The sequence below is a fragment of the Tyto alba genome, unplaced genomic scaffold, assembly GCF_018691265.1.
Source record: "Tyto alba isolate M040663 unplaced genomic scaffold, T.alba_DEE_v4.0 Super-Scaffold_40, whole genome shotgun sequence".
NCBI lineage: Eukaryota > Metazoa > Chordata > Aves > Strigiformes > Tytonidae > Tyto > Tyto alba.
In genome coordinates, this window is record NW_024881316.1 from 11,405,500 (window position 1) to 11,419,955 (window position 14,456).

Genomic DNA, 14,456 nt, shown 5'->3' on the forward strand with positions numbered 1-14,456 from the left:
CAAAATACAATTCCCTGCATCCCATAAGGAGTCCCATACCTCCAGGCTGTATCCACCCTCAGTCTGCAAGGTACTCCAGACAGCTTCTCCAGTTGACTTATGGTGATGGGTCTCACTCCCGGCCCATGGGGCTGATGCCCTCCTGGGATGCTTCAGGAGGGGCTGGATTGGAGGCTCGTTCCTCTGACTGGGCTGTTGGGGCTCCCCCACCTGCCGCTGTGCCTCGGCTCCGCAGCGTGTGCTGAGGTGAGCCTTTAAACAGCTAACCCAACAGAGAGCATTCATCAGCTTTTTCATTATGCAGATGCTAGTGCTTTGGTTCCAGTGTTTTACTCCTGTAGTTTCAAAAGACCTTTATGCTTAATACACATGTAAATATTTTCTTTAAAAAAAGGATTACAGACCTTACGGATTATTTCAGACTGCTGAAGAACTTTTAAGATGTAAACATAAGTTTTATCTTGGGCTCTGTGCAGTTTATGCATTTGATTAGACAACTGTGAACATGATGTTTGGATTATTCTCATCAGGAGCGTAAGAGAGGAAATGAACAGGGAGCATCAGGTCTCCACAGAAAGAGCTCCCACAATTCAGTGAAGTAAGGTTTTACAGGCATTTGGGTCAGAAATAGTGCCAGAGCATGCCAAATGTCCATTCTAAGTATTTTATAAGAGTTAAACTGTTCCACAAGAAACCAGTGATTTCACTTGTCTTCACTTCCTCGTTTCGTAGAGTGATGGATATCTGTAAGATTATTCTGCTTTTTTGTTTTCTGGGGTTGTTTTTGAGCATGAGGAAAAGAACAGTGTGCAGATTGCTCTTAAAAATTTCCTTAACCTTCTTATACTTTCTATCACCTACAGTAAAGGCCAGCTCCTTTACATTCCTTAGCTCACACTCAAGATGCTATACAGTGTTTTCAGGTTAATAGGTAACAAAGGAGATAGACACAAAGCTTTAGTGAATATTAAGCAAGTGCTGTGAGAAGTATTATCACGCAGTGAAGACAAATCAGACATTTAGGCAGGCTGAATCTCACACCCAATTAGCGTATTGAGGCTGGCCTAAAGCCACACAGGCTTCAAGCACATGTGAACAGATAAACTTGAGTTCTCCTAAAGGAAAATGACTTTGCATGCCTGCTGCCACACACTTTTTGCCCAAAAGCATTCTCTCAAGCCAAGTGAGTTTTCAGATCACGTAACCACTCACTTGCAAGTACTCTACATAGACATACACACTGTTACATAGAATAACTGCCCTGTCAATCTCAGAACCCAAGCTTCAGGTGTTCAAAGGTTGGGTGTCTTACTCCACACCCAAGTATTCAGGGGCAGAGTCAACAGTCTTCACAATCCAAGCACTGATGCTTAACTAAGTGACAGATTTTCTGATCAGATCTTCAGATTTTTTCCTTCTCAAGGAGGACTCAAGAAGCTCCTCAAGTGCTACATGTTCCAACCTCTGCCCTAGCATTTACAAAACAAAAATTAATGCATAATTTCTAGGCATGGCTCATCACCTCATTATTTAATATAGTGACCGTTATTTTTCTGTGCATCATTCTAACCACACATATAATTCAGCGAACAGAGGTGAATTTATTTTTCAGCATCACCTACTGTAGTTCTGTTTACCCATGGCTGTGAATCTCATGCTTCTAATACTGGTTCTCTTATATTACTCGTCACTGTTCTCTTCTTCTTCTGGGGTGTCCTTCTGCTGAAATGCTTCTCTGAAGGGCAGAATAAAATTTGCTTGTCCAGGGGACAGGTTAGGAAATGTGGCATCAATATACTTTTGAAAAGCTTGTCTTGTTGCTTGTATTTCAGCTTCCAGGCTGTCCTTCCAATCTGTCATCTTCTCCAGTTTTTGCATGAGAGTCTTTACCTGTTCTTCTGCTGCTTTCAATGTAACCATCACTTTTTCCAGCTCATCAAGATGCAGGGTCTCTGCTTCTTTGAGCTGTTTTTCAGTCTCAATCTGATTCTCTTTTTGTGTGATACTCAGAGCAGTATTAATCTCATGACATTTTTCTTTGTTTAATTGTTCTATACTCTTCTGATACAGGTCCTCAGCTAACATATGTTCTTCTTTGAGTTGCTCTAAGTGCTTTCTATTGAAAAAAGAAAATTAAGAAAAGATTTGTAGGGAACACCCATTATTAAAGATTATTTTTAAACCAATTTAAGTCTATTCATGTTGCTGTAAGACCTCTCTTATTCAACTATAAGTATACATGAAATCAGAACTTGATGTAAGACCTCTGAAACAAAATAGGGTAAAAGAAGACCACTGATGACGCAGAAAAAGGCAGCTGCAGAAGATTCTATTTCTGCATGTGTCACATCCAGCGATAATTTAATGATGCTTGCTTCCAAATGAAAAATATAAAGGATTACTATTTCACTCTTCATTCAGGTCTCTCTTTGAGCTAGCACTTAAGTACACACTGATTTTCAAATAGACTTTGAACAATTCTGCCCCCAAGTAAAAATGCTGTCTTGATGTGAAATCTAAGAACTGATTTCTAGACTACAGATTCATCTGTAATTTTGTCTAAGTGGTACTGAGAACATCTTTGTGCTAGCATGCTAGTAATAAAACATATAATTTATATTATGTAGTCAAAACATTATGGGTGCTATTCATCAGAGTTGGTTCAGGGACACATAAAGAATGGTGCATCAGGGATCCATTAAGGTTACTGAGCCAAATACTTCAGTGTAGAGAAAGAAAATTCTGCCCTCTGTTATTGCTCCCTCCACTTTGCTGGAGATGTTTTCACAGAACTCTGCTAACATGAGAAGTTAGAGAGACCAGTTAAGTTCATGTGGAATGTCATTAATCTTTGTTAGAAATGGCATGTTTTAATAATGAAAATGAAGGTATTAAACAGTAGATCAAAACTTAAGTGTGAGTCTGTTCAGATAAAAAAAAAAAAATCCTACACAGGAACACACCTGAGCTGATATTTTCATTGCGATAGTGTTATTTTGTTGTTTGTGCTATCAAAAAATGAAATGTATTCTACTCTTAAGGGATAGGGGTGTGTTATTATTTTGACATCAAAGCTGTTTGATTCACAATGCTTAATCTATACAGGTCAAATATCCTGCACCCTGCAGATCTCCATATGAACACATCTTTTCCAGTTTTACGTAGATGTCATGAAAGGCACAATAGGCCCCTGAGATCTTTATTTCTGATGACTCTAAATTAGCCATAAAAAGCAAAAATTTTGGATCCTTGGTTGGTTTTATGATACTTGCTTTTAGGAATAAAATATGTATGGGGCATCAGCAAGAGAGAGCGAGCCTGCAACTCTTGCTGGTCACTTGACATTGCCAAATACATTTTTTTCTGAAGGGCCTATTGACCTTTTCCTAGAGGTCCTGTGCATCTGAGCAATGCTGATGCAATGCTAGTTATTTTCTTTAGCACAGAATGTTTGCCAGCCAAGGCCGGGGGAAACACTAAGAGCACCTGTGCTGCCTGGCTGCTTCCTTCAGGGCCGCCTCCCTCTCCTGTTTCCTGGCTTCAGCCACTGCTTGCATTTTCTCCCGGGCACACTCCATGAGGGCACACCGAAGTCTGTGAGCCATGCGCTGCTCCGCAGCTTCAGCCTCTCTCTTCTGCTGATCCTCCATGTACTGTTGCACCTCTGCCTTTGCCTTCCTCACCTCTTCCTTGAGCAAAGTTAAAAGTAGATGTTAAGTAGTGACAACAGCTTACTGCTCAGTCATCTTTAAGCAACACCCAAAGCTCAGCAGAACGGACTTCGAGAAAATATTATGGGGCAATCAATTACAGTGATTTACTGTATCATCATTCCACATCACTCGTGTTTTCTACATAAGGCACAAAAAGTTCCCTGATGTATTTGCTTCACAAGATCACGTGGCTGGTAGCATGGTTTTAGAGTGAGATGGAGAATCAGCCCAGTCCTTGGTATGCTTGTCAGCAAGATATTGCTTGGGCTGATACCTAAAGGTATGACAACACTAATCGTAGGTCGCCTGGGTGGACTTACATACATTTGGAATCTCAGACAACTCAGTATATACCAATATACCTCTGCTGTCATTACAGTCCATGCCAAACCTGACCATCCAGTAAAGAAATCCAACCCACTTAACCCGGTGCCCAGTGATCTATGCTGCTTTGCTGCCATTCACAGTTCTTTCCAAGACCCCTGACAAGTGCATCCTCTGTGGAAGTGGCAAGACACTGGTTGGCAAAGCTCTGGCTGCTTGGACCTTGGTGGGGTTTCTAATACAGGATGAATGGAGTTACATAAGGTCTGCCATAAAACTCTTGCACACCCATGTACAGGCTCTGTATTCTGTGTATTTTTGTGGATACTGGTGGTTTGTCTACTGATGGGAAGTACAGTGACATATAGCAGGGCCTGCAAGAAGTCTAACTAAAATCATTTGACCATTAGTGGTGGTGGAACAGCCACATCAGCACTGCTGCAAAAAGCCATTCCTGAGGCTATCAGCTGAAAGCAGTTGTCTTTGACCTATCCTACACATAAAATCCCACTTCAATCACTCACTCAGTGATACATTTTGTTGGCTGCCAGTATCTGTTTGCTTAGACAGATGCTGAGTAAATTTTTTGCCACCACCTCTTCAAGCTAGCTGCTAGTGAGCAGTTAGCTCACTGTTAACACACCTCTTAAAATGAACTGCAAGAAACACAAACCACCAAATCTAAAACATCTTGCAATTACTTTAGTTATAGCTGCCTCTTCTTTTGTTTCAGGTGTAGGATTCTGTATCTGCTTCCTAGTCCTTAGTCACTGGAGCCAATGGTATCAGGATGTTCATGTATCACATTCAAATCCTGAGTGCTCAGTTCTATGAAGATATAGAATAGGCTTATGGCAAGTAATTGAATGGTTAAATATGAGGAACAGAGCTTCTGCCAACTATTGTTGGCAGATGCTATGACAGCAAAAGACAGAACTCCCTTGGAAAACAGCTCCATAAAATGGAATGAACTCTGCCGGAAACTTAAGACCACTGTAAACCTCCCTGCTTTTCCTCTTGAGATGCCAAGCACATTGCTTTGACTGCCTGCAGTATAAACAGATAGCTATTTAGAGACTTGTATAAAACAAAATTCCAAAGCAAAACACTCCAGCAATTCTCTGTGTGCTGTTCATCCGCTGGTGGGAGGCTGCAAGACTAAGGATGACAGGTGTTAGACAGACTGCGCAATGCCTGACTGAGGAGTACTTGGTAAAAGTAATGGTAAAAAATGGTAAAAAGCCCTGTGAAGTTGTGTGGAAAGCAGGAAGGTTCAGATCCAGAAAGCAGTTGCCTTCCTTTCTCTTTGAATATCTCTGTTTCTTTTCTTATATATCCAAACAGCCTTATAAAGCATGTGCTAAGCATCTCTAGAAATTCAAAGCTACAGCTGGTATGCTTCATTTAGGAATATATGTATGCTAGCAGTTTTCCTTCTCCTCCACCCCACTTAGGGTCCAGGTTCAGAAAATCAGTTAAATACCTTTCTAGCTTTGATGGACACAAAACTTCAGGAGAGATTTAAAGTTAAGTCTGTATTTAACTGCCCTTAAGAAATGCACCAAATCAGGTTCAGCGGCTGGCTGAATCAAGGCCTGACAAGGAATTTTCAACAAAGTCCACAAAATTCATTCAATAAGAAAAAAGTGAAATGTGCTGAAAGTAAATTAAAAATCCAGCTAGCTCAAGTTCACATCTCATCTAGCCCAAAGACAAAGCCAGTCATCTTTCAGGCCAAGTACTTCTCCTGGCACTAGAGTTCAAACCTCAGATGAACAAGGGTCCTGGTTATGGTAAGTCTGGGGGTTTTTTAAGTTTTTTTACATACAATGACATTCTTGGTTGTCAAACGCATGGTTCTGTCACACTGGCTATTTCCATGGTAATGAAAGTAAACTGGTTCATACCCTTAATTCCTTTCCAAGTTTTTGTTTAAGGTCTTGCACAAATGCACTGTGGTTAGCGGCTGCCTCTTTGAGAGCTTTATCCACTGCATCTTGCTTCTGCATTTCAGCCTTTAAAACAAGTTATTATTTAAATATAGCTGCTTATATTCTATTACCAACCTATTAAGATGAAGCAGAAGTTACATAATCAATAGTTCTCTATTTTCTATTTAAGAGATCAGAGCAAGTTACATTTAAAACCAGATGGCAACATACATTTTGGCCCATTTGGCAATTTTATTGCAGTAATTCCTGTTAAAATGTGGCCACACAATAGCATTGAGCCACCACATTTGTAACCACTATACATATATATAGACATATATAAAGGGCAGTTTCATAATCTTATATAGCACTATGAGGAACAACTTTAACAACTGATAATTTCAGCATGCTTTAGAGGCCGCTTTCAGACCAGATGTAAAATTTGTTATTAATTGAAAGTATGCTTTGTTGTGATCAGAAACTGGAAAAGTACGTGCACATAGAAATCTGTGAACAAAGGAGGAGCTGAAATTAATGACAGCTCTACAGCAGTGACCTCAAAGTTGTTTATTAACTGTCTTTACACTGTAGCAATTAGTCCAAAGAATAATCATCCTTTGAATGACAGGAGCATAATTTAATTTACCTGAGACCAAAGTTCAGCTTTCATTTTTTCAATGTGCTCTTGTATCTCTGCCTCTTCCTTTTCATGTTGTTCTTGTTGAATGTCTGCTCCAATCTCTGCACGACCAACACAAGCAGATCATGCACAGCAAACAACCAGAGCGCAGAAACCCATGTCTCTCTTCCGACCCCTTTGCTTGGCTCTGCAGCTGAACTAAAAATCAAAAGGCTAAAAAACACACACCCTCATTTCACATCTAGGAAAACACAATTATTATTATTGCTGATGCAGTTCCATAAATGTAATAGAAAGGTGCTAAACCCAACTCTCACTTTCTAGGCAAGGCTGCACAAGAGGAGAGCATCATGTGTGTCCCTCCTGACTCCTTGTCCTGACGGCCATCCACACGGCACAAGCAATAGGTCACTCCTCAGCTGTCTTGGGAATGATTCACCTGTTTCTCTCTGCGAACAAAACTCGCGGCAGCTCTGGGGACAGCTTTGCTCCTTTTAGGTGCTATGGGTGAGATAGTGACCTCTTTGGCTCCCTGCAACCTCACAGTCTTCCAAAGCTTTCAGCAAGGTCTCTGGGCCTGAGATGCCCTCAGATTCCTTCATGCCACTCTTGGGGAACACAATATTCTCAGGGGGATATAGCAGAATATATCAGGTGCTCAGAACCGAGCAATCCCTCTGTCTGTAGGACTGCTGTGTCTGCCCGAGCAGCCCCAGTGCTGCAGAAGCACAGCTAATCCCTTCTGGAAAGGGGGAGCGAAGCAGCATGGAGGTGAGCCACACTGCATCACAGGGCCTAGGCCAGGGATGTTCCCTTTAGCAACATGGATGGGGTCTAAGTAAGATGTTGGCATCACCATCTCCTCTTGTGGACATGCTGTGAAAGCAAACAAGTAGCCCTGCTCATTTAAGGGCTGGTGTTCAGCACCAAGGATTGCCCAGAAGAGAAGCCACTGCAGAGGGAGGTGGACAAAGATGACTTTCTGCAACCCAAAACTCCCCCTGCCCTGACAGTGGGATTTGAGATCCTCCCCCTCTGCCTTTCCTGCTCAGTGCCAAGCCTGGGCATTGCTTTGGATCCCATTCTCCGTGCTTGACAGGGCCTAAGAGTCACATTTTCCTGGGTCATTATAAAATGAAAAGGAATAGAGCCACAGGAGATCTAGCTTCCACACAGCCACTGGAGGATTAAGTCTCCCTCTTTCAGTCCAGTCTTCTTCCCCACTCCACATGGGTGGGCAGAGTCCTCTCATGGAGCTAACACGAAGTATGTGGAAAACGGCAGCAGGATGGGACAAAGGGGTCAACTGATTTAAGTCAGCAAAATAGAAGTCCAACAGTGCATAAATCTTAGCAACTAGCATGCTGTGCTTTGACTGCATAGCTTTCCCCCGGTTCATTATATTAAGCAGTAAAGAGAAAATAATTTAAAGAGACTGTCTCTGGCCTACCGGGTGTGTTTTACACTCCGTGTGTCGACACAGGGCTGAAACCTCCTGTTCTGAGACACACACAGCACTCACACTCCTGCCAGGGCCCTCCGTACACCGAGTATCAAGAGTAACGCTATCTCTCAATATTGTTTAAAATAGAAACCAAGCACGCTTCTCTTCACAGTGCACGTTAATTAAAATGCACTTGATTTCTACAAAAGTTTACACTCCTGATCAGAAACCTCTGTGACAATTAGGTGTAGCATATATTGCTCACTCAAACATATGAATGCTACCGTATGCTTTGCTTCACCATTTAGGTTATGATTGTGGTATGTCAGAAATAAATCAAAGCTCAGGAGGCTCTACAGAGCCTCAAGTCTAAGGTCAGCAGCCAGAATCGGGTCTAAGGAGGCAGGATTCAGGATAAAGCATTGCAGCTGTGTCCTGCTGAAGGATGAGAGGATGATCTTTGCAAATGTTAAATCAAGCATAGTTCTTCCCAAACTACTGGAGCCTTAGAAAATCTGCTAACGGTCTTACAGCTAATTCTCTTTTGCACTCCATTATGCCCAAACCCGAATGCCTTCGTGCACCCCAGGATGGCTGATCATGTCCACCCTCTGAATATTCTGGGTTTATTAATATTCAGAAGGTAAGTGCAGTTCGTTCTTGCCAAGATGTGAGTGCCTTCGTGGCTGTCAAGAACAGATCAACACAACAGCTCTTGGACTTCTCCTAAATCTCAGATGGCGAGGGACGGATTTCACAAACAGACTTACCCAGTATATCACGATGAGTGTAATATCGTGTTCTGAAGGGCTTATACTCCCGGATCCGATCAAAAGTAGCATTGGAAGGTGGTGGTGGTATTATTTTTGAACATACAGCACAACGAACAAAGGAGTCCAGATCGGGACTTCTAATCATTGTGGTATGCTAGTATTTTTTCTGTAACGCAGTTACCAAAACATCAGAACTCTATCCCCGATCGATCTCTTGCTTGCAGGCAAAGCGCTTATTGTTGCTACAGAAAACATGTAAGCCAGGGAAGAGAGAAAAACCATTGACCATTACTTTTTACCAAGTTAGCCGAAACATTTGCCTTCAGATTAGGATTCACACATGCTGACAACTTGGTAACATGCTGCAGGCAGATGACAGGGAGGGCTGTACGAAGTGACCCCTTTCAGCCTTAATCCAGCTCCCTCCGTAGCAACTGTTACTGGGCAGGGCTGGCTTTGCTCACAAAGAACTAACTTTCCCTGGTAATTGTTAAGCAGTGTCACAGCAGGCTTTGGCTTTTTAATGCATTATTTGTTGTTGAACGTCAGCAATTCCTATTCCAACCATGTAGTCTAGGGAGATTTTAAGAGCAGTACAATAACTACTGTTTATTTAAATTGTAGCATTTTGTTGCTGTTCTTGGTAAAGATGTGAAAGCCAGCACTGACAACAAGGAATTAGCAGAAACCTGAAAGATCCTCTGCCCAGGAAATCATTTTGACTCGCAGTTCCTGTCAAGCCAGCTGTCTTCCAATGTAGATAATTATTGCTACGTTGAAGATGAAATTGAGAAAAGCAGAACAAAATAAATGGTTTGGTGCCATTTGCTTATCCCCCAGATGCATAAGGGAAGCTGTTCTTTCAGAGCTGAGAGAACAAATTTTGTTACCAATGTAGTTTTGTTTGGGTGTTTTTTTTTTTCCCCTTTAATACTTACACACATAGTTTTTATGATATAAATTACTTAAAGCAGCAAATGCCAGTATTGATACTATAACACCCATTAACATCCTATATTCTTCTCTGTATTTGCACTGCTTTATCTCCTTTTTATGTATCATTTTTGTAGCATTAAGAGAGTTACCTGTACAGCAGCTGCCACAAGTAAATATGGAGAAGCTCCTTAATAATAAGGACAAGTCTAAATACTCACTCTTCCTGGGCAGTTCTAAATTAACCTGGTTAACAGGACTCAACTCCACCAACAGGTAAGAGGCCCCCTCTCAGACAGCTTTTCCACAGAGTGCCACTGGCATGCTGCCCAGGTCAGTCCCACACCTTTACCTTTAACCCTTCCCACACCTCGCTTACTTTCCCACCAGTAACTTCCAGATCCATAGTCACTTCACAAAACGTAATTCAAACTTTTGAGAACTTGCATTATTCCCAAATATGTGAAAATGAGAGACTGGGCTTTCTCACTTTGAATCACCCACAGGTGAAAGGATCAAAGTGTATAGTTTTAAAGCCTGAAGGAAAAGAGGTTAAAATGCTTAATATAGCACAGATTTTGGAATAATTTAGTTAAATTCATACAAAGATGAGAGACATAGGCATTTTAATGAACAGCTAAAATCCTGTATGACTCTTTTTAAAAGAACAGACTAATTTTGAAGATCCATCACATCCCATCAAACAAAACATATTCTACTGGATACACACAACATGTGATATTTCTGAGTATTTGATCAATTCACCTGGAAATTCCTTCACCAATCAAAAGGCAAGTAGCTTCCTCACCTGCAAGCTTTCAGATTTGCCCAGGACCTTGCTGTTGTGAGGCAGCTATGCTCAGCGGGGAATATGCTTTTAAAGGCTGTAAAAATGCTATTTTTTTTATAGCTTTATCAAAATAGAGCTCACTTCCCTTCTCAGGTAGACAAACCAAGGCCCAGGTGAATTTAAGATATAGGTAACTATACAAGATTGCAGGTTCAAAGTGAAGGATTTAGAGGGAAATACAGAGAAATCCCATGGAGCAACTGCTGTCCCTCAAGGCAGTGGGTCACCTTTTTTTATCTTCAGTAACAATCCTTCAATAACAAAACCCAAAGCAACTCCCAGAGCGACAAAGGAGGTGTCCCAGCATGTTGTTTCTTCTTTGGTCTGACAGAAGCCACCTTGGCCAGAAGAGGGTTAACAAAGAGGTCTCTCAGCTTCTTGAGAGCCCTTGATGGGCCTCTAAATATGAGAAAACGCCAGACACACAGAGGCACCAGCCAGCACACTGCGGAGGGGCCACCTCCAACCCACACAAGGGGCTTGTGTGGGTAGATACGTTCTTTTGTCTGTGTCTGTAAGAACCTGTTGATTTTAAGATTTTCCATTCCTTATTCTGAGTTCACTAACCTATAATAAATTAATGTTATATAATGTACTTTGCAATATAGAGATATTCAATTTTTGAATGCTGCTTAAATAAACTAGTCCTACTGGCTAGTCAAGAATACTACACAAATTCTGGCTAGTCTGGATCTAAACATATCAACTGGCAAACTGATACTGGTATGTTCACGGACCTGCTATATGATGCTAAACAGGAAAAGTGATGGGTGAGGTCTTCCCACCTTTCTCTTGGCAAAAGCACTCACTTCACTTTTTCTCCTCTATCTAGCTATGGAATTTTACTTTTCATTTGTAAGGAAGAGTGTATTAGCATCCAAAGATTATTTTGGCCAGTGTTTTACAAATTCCTGTATTAAATATAACCTTCAATGACTGCTTTATCAGATCTTTCTTGCCTTAAAATTATTTTACTTGCACCACTGTTAATTACCAACTTTTAACAGATTAGAAGATCAACTTTTTCTTTTCACACACAATACATTATGCCTTTGGCTTAAAAACCAAAAGACAAACCTGTGTTTTCACCTAATCAAAGCAAAGAGTAAAGTGAGCTAAACTACCATGTAAATTTCTAAAGGCAACTACCAGCCTCGATTGCATGTCTGAGTTAACTGCCCATCTTCTGACATACTGGGGAAATTGTAGACAATTCTTAAAATCACTTTTAAGTTCTTATGTATATTAACTACAATTTATTTGTACAGGCACAGCATTTTATAAAGCAATTTAAATTGGATTAAATAACAAGAGAAACATTTATCTCTTATTTCAAAGGACAGAGAAAAAAAACAGTCATTGCCTTGAAAAGTCCTGTGACTGATTTGATGATTTCCTTCCTTACATTCTCAGTCCCACTTGGAAGTTTTCCTCCTCATATACCTGGACCCCTCACTGTCGATCACTTCATAGAGTTCCTTTTTATTCTCTACTGTTGCATGCAAATAACCAAGGTAGGCCACACAGAGGGTAATTGCTATGAGTCCAAATGCCATCACAGGTTTGTTCTGACAAGAAAAAAAAAAATTAGTCAAAACACTCCATTTAACACAAACATTACATTCTTCTATCTTAGCTTAGAAAGTTAACAGTAAACTATTGTGACAACTGCAAAAAATCATCACTGCCTTCTTGCAGACTGATCCAAATGATTTTGATAAGCAGCAAGAAGGGAGACTCCACTTTCTGATAGCAAAAGGAATTCCCTTTGAAGAAGATGATTCTTTCTGGAGACAGAACATCACATTGTCCAGTGCTCTGTCCTTTGCTGGTCGCAAATGCTGCTTGAGCATGAATGAACTAGCCAAAACCAACTACTAAAGGTAACTACTACAACCTTCTAACAGAATTCATCTGGGTGTACTACTGGGACAATGCACTCTGCTCCTGCCAAGCACCCTTAATTATATTCCTCTAAAATATACCATGAAAACATATCACAAAATCTACTTTTATTATATGCACAAAATTCCATCCAGTCTTGCTGGGTTCTGCAAGTTCTGCAAGATACCTGAGTATCATCAACTTAACTATAAAAGCAAGAAAAAAAAAAACATTGAAAAACTACCAAAAGTCCCCTTCTTTCACATAAAAAAGCTTGCATTTTATGATTTGTTCCCTTTTAAATATTAAAGAGGACTCCTATTACTTAACCTGTCATATTACATGGGTAATATTCCTGTAAAGTCTTTCTGAAAGCAACTTGGCTAGGTACAAAAGAATCAGACAATATAACAGTGAAATAAAAGCTGTAATAGACAGTGTAATGTTCTGGGCTCTTAACAATCAGTGGAAAAAAAAGCAAAAATATCTACAGTTACATTACTAGGCAGTTTGCATACAAGGAGATGGTTATATAATGCAAACAGAATTGCAATGATTATTTTAAAGCAACTGTGTCTCTACAAGCATAGTTTCTCTCAGAATGAGCCTCTTACAGGTTTAATGAAAAGCTCTGGGTTCACAGCTCGGAAGAGCATAGTTGTCTGAACGCTCCTCAGTCCTGGTTTTCTCTCTTTGGGTATTTCACTTTCATTTGGAGGTTTGATGGAAGACATTTTAATTAATGTTAAATACTTCCTAAAAACAGAAAGAAAAATAGATGTAATTTTCAAAAAAAACTGAAAGAACTACATCCACTGAATATGAGTTCACGCTCAGCATTTCTTACACTTCTTCCAGCATGAATTTTTGTGTATATATTAACAATTGCCTTTGGTGTTACCTAACACTCCCTACTTAAGCACACTGATTTTCTATCCTGTCAATTTTGTGCATCCTAAAATCAACTTTTGGAGATGCACGTCTTTACACAGCAAATGTAAGTTTCCTGATAATGGGCTTGGGTTTTTTTTACTTGCCTTTGGCTAATGCTTAAGCTACCAGCGCACAGAGTAGCAGTCTCGAGACCACTGGCTAAAAAGACAACGACAGGGAACATTTTAAAAAAATTTCTTTTTTTAAACCTTACACGTGAGAGGACAGCTCACGCCCCACTGTAGCAGTCTATCCACCCACCCCCGCAGCCCCGGGACTCGGGTCTTTTACACCCAAGGGGCAGGTCACCCGCACGATGCCACCTGAGCAACGGCGAGCAAAACACACTCTTGGTTATCCCCGCTTACTGAGGGGCAGAGGAGACACGGTGCTAAACCCCACCCCCCCGCGCCGTACTTTACCCGAGTGGAGCACAGCCGGGGACCCGGGGGCAGGACTCCCAAACTCAACCCAAGACTCGCCGCGGAGCTCCTCCCGCACGGCCCCGAGGCACAGCGGGGACGTCAGGGCAGCATGGAGGCCGGGTAAAGGTGACCCCAGCGGCACAAGTCACTGCCAGGCACAGGGTGGCCCACCGCCAGTCCACACGGGGAGGCGCAACCCCCCACAGCACCTCAACCGGTCTCCCCCGGACCGGCACCAACAGCGAGGGTAAAAAACCTCCCTCCCGCGGGCGGCGCGGGGGCAGCCCTGGCGCCGCTACCGGCATTAAGCTGGGGACGAAGCAGCACGGTTTCCCGGATGAAAAACCCGGCGGGGACGCACGCGGAACGAAGCCAGGCGGCCGCCGCCGCCATCGCTCCAGCAACGCCTCAGGGAAGCTGAGGGTGACCGTTAGCGCCTCGCGGCGACCGCGCGCCACATCCCCCCCTTCCCTCCCCCCCGCCCCACTACTCACTCCTGGCCGCCACCGGGGCAGGAACGGGGCGGCGCTGCGCATGCGCGCTTGCGCCCCCCTCCTGCGCGGAGGCCCGGCCCCGCCCTTCCCCTCAGGGCGGCTGGCGGCGTGG

At 42.2% G+C, this 14,456-nt stretch overlaps 2 protein-coding genes across 3 annotated transcripts; both read right to left on the reverse strand.

The window, feature by feature from the left end:
• Positions 1 to 1,614: 1,614 nt before the first annotated feature.
• CUNH6orf163 (chromosome unknown C6orf163 homolog) lies at positions 1,615 to 10,289 on the reverse strand. The gene is given in 5 exon segments (XM_009968523.3): positions 1,615 to 2,116; positions 3,487 to 3,689; positions 5,945 to 6,052; positions 6,615 to 6,709; positions 8,823 to 10,289. Coding segments are annotated over 5 exon segments (1,056 nt in total). The 5' UTR covers positions 8,971 to 10,289.
• A 78-nt stretch (positions 10,290 to 10,367) lies between these two features.
• SMIM8 (small integral membrane protein 8) lies at positions 10,368 to 14,451 on the reverse strand. Of its 2 annotated transcripts, none has more exons than XM_042802956.1 (3): positions 14,345 to 14,451; positions 13,107 to 13,248; positions 10,368 to 12,176 (listed from the first exon to the last, which is right to left on the reverse strand). In XM_042802956.1, the coding sequence occupies exons 2-3, from the start codon at positions 13,224 to 13,226 to the stop codon at positions 12,018 to 12,020; spliced, it is 279 nt and encodes a 92-aa protein (XP_042658890.1). In that variant the 5' UTR covers positions 13,227 to 13,248; positions 14,345 to 14,451; the 3' UTR covers positions 10,368 to 12,017. The 2 variants fall into 2 exon arrangements, with proteins under 2 accessions (XP_042658890.1, XP_032858732.1); XM_033002841.2 differs by lacking the exon at positions 14,345 to 14,451 and adding an exon at positions 13,848 to 14,288.
• Between the last annotated feature and the right edge of the window lie 5 nt (positions 14,452 to 14,456).

What these genes read in the sequence shown, in the direction of transcription:
- SMIM8 (XM_042802956.1), bottom strand. Translation starts at nt 13,226, where the DNA reads ATGTCTTCCATCAAACCTCCAAATGAAAGTGAAATACCCAAAGAGAGA. An exon ending in CAGAGCTTTTCATTAAACCT is followed by an intron (nt 12,177 to 13,106) that starts GTAAGAGGCTCA and finishes TTTTCTTGTCAG; the next exon opens with AACAAACCTGTGATGGCATT.